This window comes from Pseudophryne corroboree, chromosome 1, assembly GCF_028390025.1.
Source record: "Pseudophryne corroboree isolate aPseCor3 chromosome 1, aPseCor3.hap2, whole genome shotgun sequence".
Classification (NCBI taxonomy): domain Eukaryota; kingdom Metazoa; phylum Chordata; class Amphibia; order Anura; family Myobatrachidae; genus Pseudophryne; species Pseudophryne corroboree.
Window position 1 is genome coordinate 860,525,978 of NC_086444.1, and position 14,303 is coordinate 860,540,280.

Sequence of the window (14,303 nt, forward strand, 5' to 3'; positions counted from 1 at the left end):
TCATCTACAAGTTGGATACTTTAGAATTAATGATGAAATATTTATGAGTAATTGAAAGGAAATCCAGATTAAGTTTCATCATTTATTTCCGTTTTGGATGAACAGGATAGAAAGCAGCATTGTAATCATTTTCATTTAAAATAAAAGTTACCTACAAGGTGAAGAAAAGCAAATTTTAAGGAAAATATTTACTTTCATTTTATTTAGTCTTAAATGAGTGTCCACACTAATTGGTTTTGTTTTTATGTTTGTAATTTACACATGACCTGGGACATAGTAGCAGGCTCGGTACTGAAAGTCGCCCTGTTCCTGAAATGCTGCCCTGCTAGTGCTGAATTTTACACAACAAGTTCAGTTTGCAGCAGATCCTGTTGGCAGTCAAAGGCAGATAAAGTACCTGCATAGGCACAGTGGGACAGTCAAGAGGCTGATATATGTAATGTTGTTTGCAGAGGCGTAACTAAGGCAGGGCGAGTGGGGCACGTGCCCTGGGCGCCTTGGCAGGCCCAGCAGAGGGGGGCGCCGTCGGCGGCCAGGGCATCATGCCCACCCGCCCCCATCCCGCTGCAATGTGAGGGGAGGAGAGCGCTGCATCTCTCCTGCCCCTCAATGTGCTCACTGCCGCTGCCGCGCTGCCAGCGGCACTGCGTGTCTGTCCCAGTGTCCGGTCTCCGGCGGCGTTAGCCAATCAGAGCTTGCGGACCAGCTCCTGATTGGCTACCGGTCCGTGAGCTCTGATTGGCTAATGAACCGGCGCCACATTTAAGATAGCTGCCGCCGGAGATCTGGAGCGTTGAGGGGCAGGAGAGGCGCTGCGCTGTGCTCTCCTCCCCTCACATAGCAGAGGGCAGGGGGGAGGGAGTCTTGTATCTTGCACTGTGGGGCATGTATCTGGCACTGTGGGGCATTGTAACTGGCACTGTGGGGCATGTATCTGGCACTGTGGGGCATGTATCTGGCACTGTGGGGCATTGTATCTGGCACTGTGGGGCTTTGTATCTGGCACTGTGGGGCATTGTATCTGGCACTGTGGGGCTTTGTATCTGTCACTGTGGGGCATGTATCTGTCACTGTGGGGCATTGTATCTGGCACTGTAGGGCACTGTGTATCTGGCACTGTGGGACATTGTATCTGGCACTGTGGGGCAATATGTATCTGTCACTGTGGGGCGCTGTATCTGTCACTGTGGATCTGACACTGTGGGGCACTGTGTATCTGGCACTGTGTATCTGGCACTGCGGGGCAATTGTGTATCTGGAACTGTGTAAAAAGGGGACTCTGCATGCGTACTGTGCAAAAATTGAATGAAGGTGTGCTGAGAGACGACACAAGGGGTAGGTGATAGTGTGCTGAGAGGCGACACGGGGGTAGGTGATAGTCATGTTGGCACGCCCCCTTTCCAGTGACCACACCCCTTCTGGAGCATGGCCACACCCCTTCAGGTGCATGACCACACCCATTTTTTCAGCGCACATGCTACTTTTTGTGTGTGTTGTTGTTGTTGTATTTTTTTTTGGGGGGGGGGGGGGGGGGGGCGGGCACCACTCTTCATCATTCCCTGGGCTCCGAAAATCCTAGTTACGCCTCTGGTTATTTGTTAGACTGAGTGTCACAAGTTCTGAGATGCTCCTGGCCTCTAGAATTTTTCATATATTTTTAATCAATGCTGGCATGATATAAACTATTATGTCCATAAGATTGGAATCTAATTTCGGAAATACATTTTTTTTCAGCTAAGAACTAGAGATGAACGAATAAAAATATGTTTTAAGTATAATACTATTATTATCCTTTATTTATATGGCACCACAAGGGATCCTCAGGGCCCAATTACAGAGTACATAAACGAATAATCAAAACAGGAAAACAGCAACTAAGGGCCCATATACACGGTGAGATTCGGGCTATGCCCGATTCTCACTATGAGACAGGGGCCGGGTCGGCACATAGACAGTATCCAAGCACATAATGAGTGTATGATTTTGGCTAAGTGTCAATTTTGACTATCTCTTCTATAGAGATAGTCAAAATTGACTTGCCTGCACAGTCTATCTTTTCTTTTGATGCCGACCGCGCGGGACCGCGCATCGGCATTGAATCGGGATCGCAAGGTGACTGTCACCTTGCGATCTGCACTAACTTTTCTTCCGATTCTGACTATATAGTCAGAATCGGGAGAAAAAATCTCACCGTGTGTACACACCCTAAGACAGGCATGTCCAAACTGCGGCCCTCCAGCTGTTGAGAAACTACACATCCCAGCATGCCCTGACACAGCTTTAGCATTCTCTGACAGCAACACTGTGTCAGGGCATGCTGGGATATGTAGTTTCACAACAGCTGGAGGGCTGCAGTTTGGACATGCCTGCCCTAAGACAATATAGGACAAATACAGGGTAAATAAACATAGCTACATCAGCAGAAGACATTGATATAAGTGTCATGGTGGCAGAAAACCGTGGGATTTGTTGCCGTCGAAGATGGTTTAAGTGATTTGCATTATAATGACATTAATATGATATATAGATATGATTTGCAAAATTACAAAATATATCAGTATATACAATGAGAAGTATAATGCCATGCAGATCTACTTATTTCAGTTGTGTCTAGTTGTGACACAGAATTTAACAAGTTAACAACTAAGGACTATTTTTATGTATAACTACAATCAGGGCCGTTACTAGGGTGTTCGGCACCCCCCTGCAAACTATACATTTTCCCCGCCCCCCATACTTTACAAAGGGCAGTGCGCCAAAAGCATATGGTGGAAGAATGGGGTGTAGTCTCACAAGGAAGAGGTGTGGCCACACAACAGTACCCCCATTTCAAAGTACGCCACACAATCTCATTCACATTACACTGCACGTAGTGCCCTTGTTTATATTACACCACATAGTAGTGCCCCTTATTCACATTACGCTACACAGTAGTACCCCTTATACACATTTAGCTACACAGTAGTACCCCTTATTCATGTTACACTATGCAGTAGTACCCCTTACACATAATGCCCTCAGTAGCAGTGCCACTTACACACATATTGCCCACAGTAGTAGCAACGCTTATACACATATTGCCCACACTAGTAGTGTTGCTTATACACAGAATGCTCCCAGTAATAGTGCTGCTTATACACATAATGCCCACAGTAGTTACGTTTGCTTAAACACACAATGTCCACAGTAGTAGCGCCTCTTATACATAATGCCCACATTACAGTGGCGTAACTACTGCCCCCGCAGCCCTCGCGGTGGCTTGGGGGCGAGGGGCTGCGGGGGCGCCACTGATTTAGTGCAGACTGACATGCGGACGAGCGTCCGCATGTCAGTCTGCGGTCTCGTTCCCTCCCCTGCTCTTAGGAGGGACACTGAGGGCACAGCGCACGCCTCCCTGTGTCCCTCCTGGGTCTCCGGCGGCCGCGGGTCTCATAAAGGAAGTGCCGTTCGTGAGCACTTCCTTTATTAGAGTGACCCGCGGCCGCCGGAGACCCAGGAGGGACACAGGGAGGCGTGCGCTGTGCCCTCCGTGTCCCTCCTAACAGCAGGGGAGCGGCGGCGGCGGCGGAGGAAGCGGGGGGGGGACGCACTGAGGGGGCATATCTGGCACTGGGGGCAAATTTGGCAGGGAGGGGGGGGGGTTAATATCTGGCACTGGGGACATATATTGCACTGGGGGGAATATCTGGCACTGGGGACATATGTGGCGGGGGGGGGGGAATATTTGGCACTGGGGCATATGTGGCACTGGGGGGGAATATCTGGCACTGGGGGCATATATGGCACTGGGGGGGAATATGTGGCACTGGGGGGGAATATCTGGCACTGGGGGGGAATATCTGGCACTGGGGCATATGTGGCACTGGGGGCATATATAGCACTGGGGGGGGGGGAATATCTGGCACTGGGGGCATATGTGGCACTGTGGGGGAATATCTGGCACTGGGGGCATATGTGGCACTGTGGGGGAATATCTGGCACTGGGGGCATATGTGGCACTGGGGGGGTATATGTGTACCTGGCACATGGGGGGGGCTATATTTGGCACTGGGGGCATGTGAGTACCTGGCACCGTGGGGGAATATCTGGCACTGGGGACATATGTGGCACTGGGAGCACAGCCCTAGCAACAAGGACTACCTCCTAGCAACGAGCATGACACCCAGTGCATGAAACCCCTGGCAACGAGCATGACACCCAGTGCATGAAACCCCTGGCAACGAGCATGAGACCCTGAGCATGAAAACCCCTGGCACCGTGCATGGAACCAAGAGCATGAAACCCCTGGCAACGAGCATGACACCCAGTGCATGAAACCCCTGACAACGAGCAGGTAATTGAAAAGTAATTAGAAGCCTTACTGTAGGACTTAATGTATAATGGGCATTACGGTGTGTGGCATAATGTATCACGGACATTGCGGTGTGTGTCATAATGTGTCACAGGCATTACGGTGTATGGTATACTATATCGCGGGCATTGTGATATGTGGTATAATGTCTCAGGGTCATTGCAGTGTGTGGCATAATGTATCACGGACATTGCAGTGTGTGTCATAATGTGTCAGGCATAACGGTGTGTGGTATACTATATCACGGGCATTGTGGTATGTGGTATAATGTCTCAGGGTCATTGCAGTGTGGCATAATATATAACGGGCATTGCGGTGTGTGGCATAGGGTATAACGGGCATTGCGATATGTGTCACAGGCATTACGGTGTATGGTATACTATATCACGGGCATTGTGGTATAATGTCTCAAGGTCATTGCAGTGTGTGGCATAATGTGTCACAGGCATTGTATGTGCTATAATGTATCGGGCATTGCAGTGTGTGGTATAATGTATCACGGACATTGCAGTGTGTGTCATAATGTGTCACAGACATTGTATGTGCTATAATGTATCAGGGGCAGTGCAGTGTGTAGCATAATGTATAACGGGCATTACGATTCCTGTCATAATGTGTCACAGGCATTATAGTGTGTGGCATAATGTGTCGGGGGCATTATGGTGTGTGCATATTGTGTCATGTGCATTATTGTGTGCGGCATAATGTCTAAGGGCCATTGCAGTATGTGGAATAATGTATACTGGGCATTACTATAAGGAGGAAAAATGACAAATAATGTAAGGGGCATGAATCAGGATTATTTTTCTTTCCTGTGGTGGCTAACGTCTGGGCGTGCAGGTTGCAAAACTGGGGTATAAGGTAGTCTTTTCCTGCAATGCCACGCCCATTCCAACGAAGCCACGCCCATTCCAACGAAGCCACGCCCTTTTTTTGCTGCACGCGCCGACGGCGCGCGCATATTTACCCCTTTATTGCTCCCAATTATGGGGGATGGGGGGGGGGGCGCCGAAGAATTTTTTGGCTTGGGGGAGATAAATTTCTAGTTACGCCACTGCCACATTAGTAGCACTGCTTACACACATAATGCCCCCCCCCCCCCCCACACACACACACACACACACACACACACACACACACACTTTCTTTCCCTCTACTAACCTAACAAAATCTGGCTGGCTGGATCTGTAGCAGCTCATCCTCTCCCTCTGACATACAGCTGCCCTGGTCCTGTGTAGAACAACTCCCTCAGTACCATGTAGCTCCACCACTTCATTACCATGTAGCCCTGCCCCCTTTTCAGGGTCTGATCACTGATGCTTTCTGGGGGGTGGATGATAAGTTCAAGCTGCCGACGCTGCTGCCTGTCATACAGTTTGACATGTGCAGCGGCAATTAGCAGCAGCAACAGACATAAGCAGGGTTGCAGAACAGGGAGAGCACCTCTCCAGCCTGGTGCCTCCCTGCATTGCATCCCTTTGCTGAATAGCTTGCGCTGGCCCTGTTTACAATGTACTTAAAGTTTTATCCTAGGAGTGAAAGATGTAACAATGTCAGAAATGACACGGCTGTTAAGAACTGAATGTGGGGAATAGTCACATGGTGAGGGTGGGTGAGAAAAGTAAGAGGACAAAACGTAGAATGGACTGTAATGTCTAGTGCCTAGTCCTACACTCTAGAATTGTGAATCAAGGGTGACAAGCGAAACATACACACCATAAATATAAACGTGAAATATAATCATATAATCATACCTTCCAACGTGACCCATTCCATTAGGACCAAAATGCTTTGCTTCTGGACTTCCTTGCCAGTGGCAGTTGTAGACGTGGGGCTGTAGTTGGAGTTGCCAAATATGGCCAAAAGTATACATATATTCAAACTTAGTTTCCCTAAACTTTATCCTCTAATAAGTCAGACATCTTACATACAGCTTGTATATGCGTATCCAACATAGTAACTACCTTACATTCAGCAAATGTTATACAAGTCCAGCAGGACTTCCCTCGCACTGATGAAAAATCCCTCCCATGAGGCTACTGGTGATCTCCTCCATGAGTCAAAAGAGCATTCGGTGAGAGTCACAAATCAGAGCTCAGTACATGCCTCTCTGACCTTATTGGACTAACTCAGCTCCCAGCAATGCTGCAGTGCAATCAGTGTGCCCCGATGCTCAGTGGCTACATGTAGCTGCTGGCCCCATTAACCATTGAGGCATCGGCAGCCTGATCAAGCTGCAGCACTGTACGGCAGTGGCAGGCAGGCAGGCGCTTGGCTCTCTAGGACCACTGGGACCTAGGAGCCCGTATGTACTGCTTTGTCGGTAATCTGGCTCTGGCGGTAGTGGAATATCTTATAACCAGTGCCCCACAATCAGGGGTCAGATTTGTTTAATCAGCTGAAAGAAAATGTAAGAGGTGCGGGGCCGCTCCCGGGTGTCACACGCCGAGTGCTGACACAAAAATGACGGCTCCTCTTCAGTGACTGAAGCAGAGTGCAGGATGGTGTAGGAGCCAACATGTTGACAAGACAGTCTCCGGGGGCAGCCAGCATATCTGTGACCCCCGGAGTGATGAAAACGTGGGTCTGGCCGCTAGGCCACCCCCGTCTTCCAGGGAGGCCATGTCCTCTTTTTTCCGCCGAGCGCATGGATTCAGTCTGCCGCACTAGTTTCACAAAAGTTAGTCACACCCCTGCTTCCAACACCTAGCATATCTGAATGAATGTCCTGCGGGAGAGTCATTCAAAATAGTGACAATCTAAATAAAAGTGGAACGATTGGGAAGTATGACATGGGATAATGCTATCTGTAGCGTAGGCTGTGTTTGCATTGTTCTATGCATAGTACTAAATATTTTGTCTGAAAAGCTTTTTTTTTTAATCTAATAGGTATCATGATATTCTAATATTTTATCAATATATTGTATTAAATTCGTCCCACTCACATGTCCCCTCCGCAGTGTCACACAGACCCATTTTTTGGCCAGGGATTTTAGATAAACAACAAATAACTGGGAAAACCAGATGCATGGAGCTGCCCCCAGGGCTATAGGGTTGAGAAGAGTTTAATTAGTTGTGTGTGTTGATGCAGCTTTCAAAACACAGAAGGAAGTCTAAAAGAAAACATTATATTTATAATTAATACATTCTTAATTTAGAATAAAAGTTAGTAAAAAAAGAAAGGGAAAATAGAATGATAATTTTGTTTGCTCTCAGATAATTATGAGCTAATACTGATAAGTTATTTATATTCAACATAACAGATTAACAAATGTTGTTTATTGGTCTAGGTATGTGGAGTACAGAAGATGATGGATTCAGGGTGGTCTCGGGAAAGGTTCGGTACTTTTCCATAGTAGGATATACAACTGTCTCTTGACAAGTTCACGGTGAGGAAATGGCAGAGCAGCAACAGATTAAAACTTCCTTCCTCTATATCCAGCTGAAGTCACCAAGCAGATCTGCTGAGCACTCACAGAAGGCGTGCGGCTTGGCAGAGGAAACTTTCTTAGCTACAAGCAGAGAGGCATGTGACACTGGGAGGGCAGATTCTCCTGTGAGAGAAGACACGCAGCCTCCCAGGCTAAAGACAGAGGCAGGCAGCTGTGCTCAGAACACAGTGTCATGCTTTCACATCTGCACTGCAATGAGCAATGGCACACAGAGAGCCCCAACTGCTGCCCATGGGTACACACTGGGACTTGCCAAAGGCAGAGATACCATTTCTCATCACAATCAGCGGTCAGGTTTGTTTAATCAGCTGAAAGAAAATGCAAGCTACAGATCTGATGTCCCAGTGACAAGCCAGCATGCTACAGGCAATAACGCCTGTTCCTCCTCCAGTCACAGTTATGTTTCCAGCTGCTGGAATGTGATGGATCAACCTTCTAGTCCAGAAGAAGAAAAGATGTGGTGGAAAGTGGAGGTATGCAAACCCTCTCTGCCAAAGGCACCAATTCTTTTCTCAAGTCCTGACTGTGAAGGTTTCCGGGATGCAGCTATGGAAAAATCTGCTTCATTAACAGGATTAAGTGACAGATGTTTGGGGAACCGGTTAGAGGGACAGAAGCTAACCACCCGGTATACCATGTCCCTGACCACTGCTAGTCCTGTCAAACTGGAGAAGGTAAGTCACTTATATACCTGCTGAAGTTTATTGACGAACACATTTCTGCTAAACTGTCATATAAACTTGTGTCTATAAGAAGTAAGTATATATGTCATACAGAAGGTAGCGCTATCCAACACACACACACACACACACACACACACACGCACTGGAAATTATATGACTATAATTAGATAACGGTAATTATAGCATATAATGCAATTAAAAATGTTATGCCAATCAGCTTTTTCTTCTTTCAATCTTACCACAGCAGTACTGCCATTTAGAATTTATCATTTATACAAAATAATGATACATACAACACAATATTGGTCCTTCATTAAATTTTTTAATACATAATTTCCAATCTTTCCAGTGGCAGAGATGATTGTCATATGAGAACATATTTTGCAGATTCTTTTTAATTGACCAGAAAAACGGAATCTAGCCTATAGGGGAAGGAGCAGACAGCACAGTTACTGTAGTTTGGGCATAACACATTGCTGAAATCTGGTTTAGGGATCTTGACATATGGATTGTAAGTGCATATCATATCAGTTTGATATCTTTAGTTTATCATTCATCATCATTGTAAAAATAGAAAGTGTATAAATATACATAGCATAATTTGATTTAAGAGCAATGCTAATTGTACTTTGGACAATGCATAATTGATTTCTTCTGCTGTCAGACCAAGGTTGAACCTATTTTTACTTGTTTTGATTTATTTCAGTGGAAACATCAATATTCTATATTAGAGGAAGCATTAAGTGGTGTTTATTTATCCTAATGCACATAGGGGGTAATTCCAAGTTGATCGCAGCAGGAATTTTGTTAGCAGTTGGGCAAAACCATGGTGGTAATTCCAAGTTGATCGCAGCAGGATTTTTGATAGCAATTGGGCAAAACCATGGCCCTCATTCCGAGTTGATCGGTCGCAAGGCGAATTTAGCAGAGTTAAACACGCTAAGCCGCCGCCTACTGGGAGTGTATCTTAGCATCTTAAAATTGCGACCGATGTATTCGCAATATTGCGATCACAAACTACTTAGCAGTTTTAGAGTAGCTCCACACTTACTCTGCCTGTGCGATCAGTTCAGTGCTTGTCGTTCCTGGTTTGACGTCACAAACACACCCAGCGTTCGCCCAACCACTCCCCCGTTTCTCCGGCCACTCCTGCGTTTTTTCCGGAAACGGTAGCGTTTTCAGCCACACGCCCATAAAACGCTGTGTTTCCGCCCAGTAACACCCATTTCCTGTCAATCACATTACGATCGCCGGAGCGAGGAAAAAGCCGTGAGTAAAAATACTATCTTCATAGCAAAGATACTTGGCGCAGTCGCAGTGCGAATATTGCGCATGCGCACTATGCGGAATTTCACTGCGATGCGATGAAAAATACCGAGCGAACGACTCGGAATGAGGGCCCATGTACACTGCAGGGGAGGCAGATATAACATGTGCAGAGAGAGTTAGATTTGGGTGGGTTATTTTGTTTCTATGCAGGGTAAATACTGGCTGCTTTATTTTTACACTGCAATTTAGATTGCAGATTGAACACACCCCACCCAAATCTAACTCCCTCTGCACGTTATATCTGCCTCCCCTGCAGTGCACATGGTTTTACCCAATTGCTAACAAACTTGAAGCTGCGATCAACTCAGAATTACCCCCCATGTGCACTGCAGGGGAGGCAGATTTAACATGTGCAGAGAGAGTTAGATCTGGATGTGGTGTCTTCAATCTGCAATCTAATTTGCAGTGTAAAAATAAAGCAGCCAGTATTTACCCTGCACAGAAACAAAATAACCCACCCAAATCTAACTCTCTCTGCACATGTTATATCTGCCTCCCCTGCAGTGCACATGGTTTTGCCCAACTGCTAACAAAATTCCTGCTGCGATCAACTTGGAATTACCCCCATATTGTAGTTACTATTATGAGCAATTAATGCTGCTTTTTGCTTAAATCACAAAGACGCCTTGTTTTTGTTTACAGCTTCTTAATGATTTATTTCCTGTGATAAACCCCACATTCGTGGGTGTTATAGCTAAATGGTAACCCAGAAGGGAATAAATGACTGAGGGCTGTAACACACACTCCGGTTTTTCCCGGATGGCAAAAAGCCGGACAAACTTTGTCCGGCTTTTTGCCATCCGGGAGAAACCGGCAGAGTCTGTCACACAGGACGGCTTTGAGCCGTGTGTGATGCTGTGCGCATGCGCAGCATTAGACACGGCTTGGGAAAAAACCGTTGTGTGTGAAAGTTCCCCTTCACACACACGGTTTACTGGCTGCAAAGACGGCCAGGCGCCCGCCCGGCAGCCGGACCTTCCAGTGGTGAGACCCGGCTGCAACCCGGCAGCCGGGCCGGGACCGTGCCGTGTGTAAGGACACATTGCGCTGCATGTGTCTTTACATCACGGCAGCGGTTTAAAGCCGGCCGGGTGTTTGCCGGGAGGCGCCAGCCGCCTCGTGTGTTTCGGACCTTAGGGTTTATGTCCTACATACTTGGGATTAAGACTTTGTGATTTAAGAGCCTTTCACTTTTGTACAACTTTACATCATCTTTGCATACATACAAGCTTTGCTGCAAATTTGAACTTTTGCTTCCTTCATTTTTTTACCGAAGACTTTCATTCTACTACTAGTCAGACTTGTCATGTGCCATCCTCCCTAAATATGACATAGATTGCTCTGTGGAAACCATTGTAATTCATCACAGAGATGAGATGATTTATGTCATATCCAAGGTCAGCAGAATGAGGGATGTATTTAGTACATTGCATTAGCTCATCTACAAACTGATTCACTAAAACTGACTGGAGTTTGAAAACCGTTTTGAGTCATGCAAATGCTTCAGGATATGTTTTTGCAAGAGGTGCTTCAGGCGACAAGCTCCAAACATCCTATATTAATCCCATATTAATTAGTAGTACATACAGTCTGTGGGCCGAGCATCTCAGTGATTTAAGGGTATGCAGTTAATATTCTGGCGCTCAGGATCCCGCCTAAATTGATTGTAAAAAGTGGAGGAAATGGGACTTTTATGAGAGTGTCATGCATTCTTGTTGCAGCACTGCGGCCACAGTGACAATATGTTGATAAAGTTACAAGAGAGGCTGTGTGCCATTCAGGGGCTGCTCGTGGAGTCAAAGTTGCAACTGACGGTGCGTCAATAGCGGAGGGATCCAATCCACCAGTGCAGTTGAGTATTTCTCAGAAATGCAAAGTAGACATCGCATGGGTTGCTCAGTTTGTTGCACGGAAGTACACAATGATTGCTCAAGTTCTCATTTGCATTATGTGCACGCACTTCTGAATCAGACTTTTTTTGCATGCATCTCTGAATGTAATTCCCCCTTTTCTACTGCCTTTAAATTAATCCCGGGTTTTTGCACATCAATGCGCATCAACCGGGATTTAGGTAAGTGGAAAAGAAAACGACCCGACCCGGCTCACTATCCAGCCTGAGACCTGGGAATTTACAAGGTTGATAGACCTGGCAGTTTCCCAGGTCGGCAGTGGAAAAGGGGTATTCATTTGACAATCTCACCAAATGTGGAACGGTGTTCCAACGGTTGCTGAGCACTTCCAACAGTCGATGGAAATGCCAATATTCATTCTACGCTAGATATCAGGGCATCATTACCAACGAGTGAGTGGGTTTCTACAACAGAAGTACTGGGTGATCAGGCATGTGTCAACCGAAAGACTTTCTCCCAGCTACTCACCCCCAGCTGCCTACCAAGGTTATATTCCCATGCCCCCATGAAGCGCGGTGTAGAAAGGTGCAAGTCCTCTGTAAGGAGCTTATAAATTTGGGAAATGGTATGTATGGGATACCAAGGATTTACACATAACCGTTCAAGGTTTTAAGGGCCCTGCAAAGTTAGTTAGGAATATTGTTAGTACACAAAAAATGGCACATCTGAACTTATTACCATTTCTCAAATGTGGGGAGGCCACAAGTTGTTCATGTGGTATCAAAGAAGTACACACCTCTGGAACCTACCAGATGTCTGCTCTGGCGGGGGGGGCAGGGGGGGCATGCGTCCTGGATGCAGGATTTGTGGAGGAGCAGAGCTCCCTGTCATGATGTCTGATGTGTGCTGCTCTCTCGTCCCAGTCTCCATCAGTCCAGGATGTGTGTGTCCCCCTCTTTGCCGGGTGTAGGTGTCCGTTATCAAGGCGGTATCATCCTCCTCCGGCTACACTCTGCTCAAGCCGTGCTGCCCGCCCATCAGTGCTGGACCCCATCCCGGCTTAGCCATGGCTTCTGCGATGTGCATAACATCACCTTCAGCCCCAGGCTGCCCGCCAGACACCAGCTGTCGGGCAGAGAGCCTGTCAACCCCATTTGCGATGCAGCCATGCTCAATGAGTGTGGCTCCATCTGGATGTTACTTTCAGTCACGTAGTTTACCTATGGGCTGCAGGACTGCAGACACCTACCCCCCCCCCCCCCACCCACCCAGTAAATTCCAATTCAGTGAGCTCAGCTGAGCCAGTTGCAGTCTGTGACCACACTGGCATCACTATGACTGGCAGTGACTTTCTATTGGAAGGGCTACCTGCCAGTCACCTGTAGGACATACAGTCCCATTGGGAGGTGTTTCATCCCTCTTGCACTGCCAGACCAGGCTGCGATTAGCAGTAGGAAGCCACTCCCTGCCTGATCGTCAGCACTAGCTGGCTTCTATGGGCTGCAGCAGATGCAGTCCATAGAAGCTGGGGTTTTGCTCATGCTCAATCAAGTCGCCGCTTATGCTCATGCACCGATCTTGGCGCTTGCTAGATCCATTGTGCAGGACCGGCTGTCTCCTCACCTCCTCCTCCTCTCTGGGCATTGTTAGTGGCAGCTGTTTACTTTGTTAATGATGAGAGTAAAGCCATTTCATGCAACTTCAGGCAGCTGAATGGATATTCCCATCCCTGGAATCACACGTTCCCTTAAAGAAAAAATTAAAATCAATAAAAATCACATAAAGCTCTTTACTATTGAACTATAATTAATGCATGCACTTATGTAGGTCTAGGTCCCAACCCCCTCTATCAAATGCTCTGCCCATACTTACCAACTTTTTTTTTTTTTTTACCTCTCTGGGATATGCCTGTAGAGGTGAAGCAGGTGGGCGGATACAGAGGCCGGGGGCGTAGCTAAACATGTCACCAGCCCCACCCCCTCACTTGAAACCACTCGCGATTGGACACTATTTACATAGGGGTGGGGCTAAAATGGCACAATTAACATATAATAGCGTCATTAGGCTCCGCCCCTTCATAGGGACCGTAGATTACCTGTATTTATCCCCGCATACTGCCCACTTCATTAGGGGTGCAGGGAACTACCCAAACAATTGGGTGTTTCCCTCAGAAACCAGGAGGGTAGGCAAGTATGGCTCTGCCCTCTCTGCTGCTCTTTATCTTTTTATGCGTTCTGTTGTAAGTCTGCTTGCATCTCTTAATGTGACCCATAGTTTCTCATTTTGAATATACCATATCCATTATTTTTATTGGACATTATTATTTATTGGTTTAGCGTCAATGTAAAATCATAGATTTTAAATTGCCTAAAATTCCTTATTGCCCTAGAGTGGTTCATATTTTTCTCCAAGGACTTGCTACATTTCAACAGTAACTATATATTATTGCAGATAACTTTTATTCTCTCTTCAGAAAATGACTTCTTTTCTCATACGTCCTAGAGGATGCTTCAAGAACCATGGGGTATAGACGGGATCCGCAGGAGACATGGGCACTTTAAGACTTTAAAAGGGGTGTGAACTGGCTCCTCCCTCTATGCCCCTCCTCCAGAATCCAGTTAGATTCTGTGCCCAGTGA

At 46.7% G+C, this 14,303-nt stretch overlaps 1 protein-coding gene across 1 annotated transcript in view; it reads left to right on the plus strand.

Moving 5' to 3' along the window:
* Positions 1-7,666: 7,666 nt before the first annotated feature.
* Positions 7,667-14,303, plus strand: part of PSD3 (pleckstrin and Sec7 domain containing 3) — a 1,004,314-nt gene continuing 997,677 nt past the window's right edge. The window contains exon 1 of the mRNA XM_063919992.1: positions 7,667-8,477. Within this exon, the coding sequence (XP_063776062.1) occupies positions 7,749-8,477 (729 nt within the window). The 5' untranslated portion in view covers positions 7,667-7,748. The remainder of the gene's footprint in view (positions 8,478-14,303) is intronic.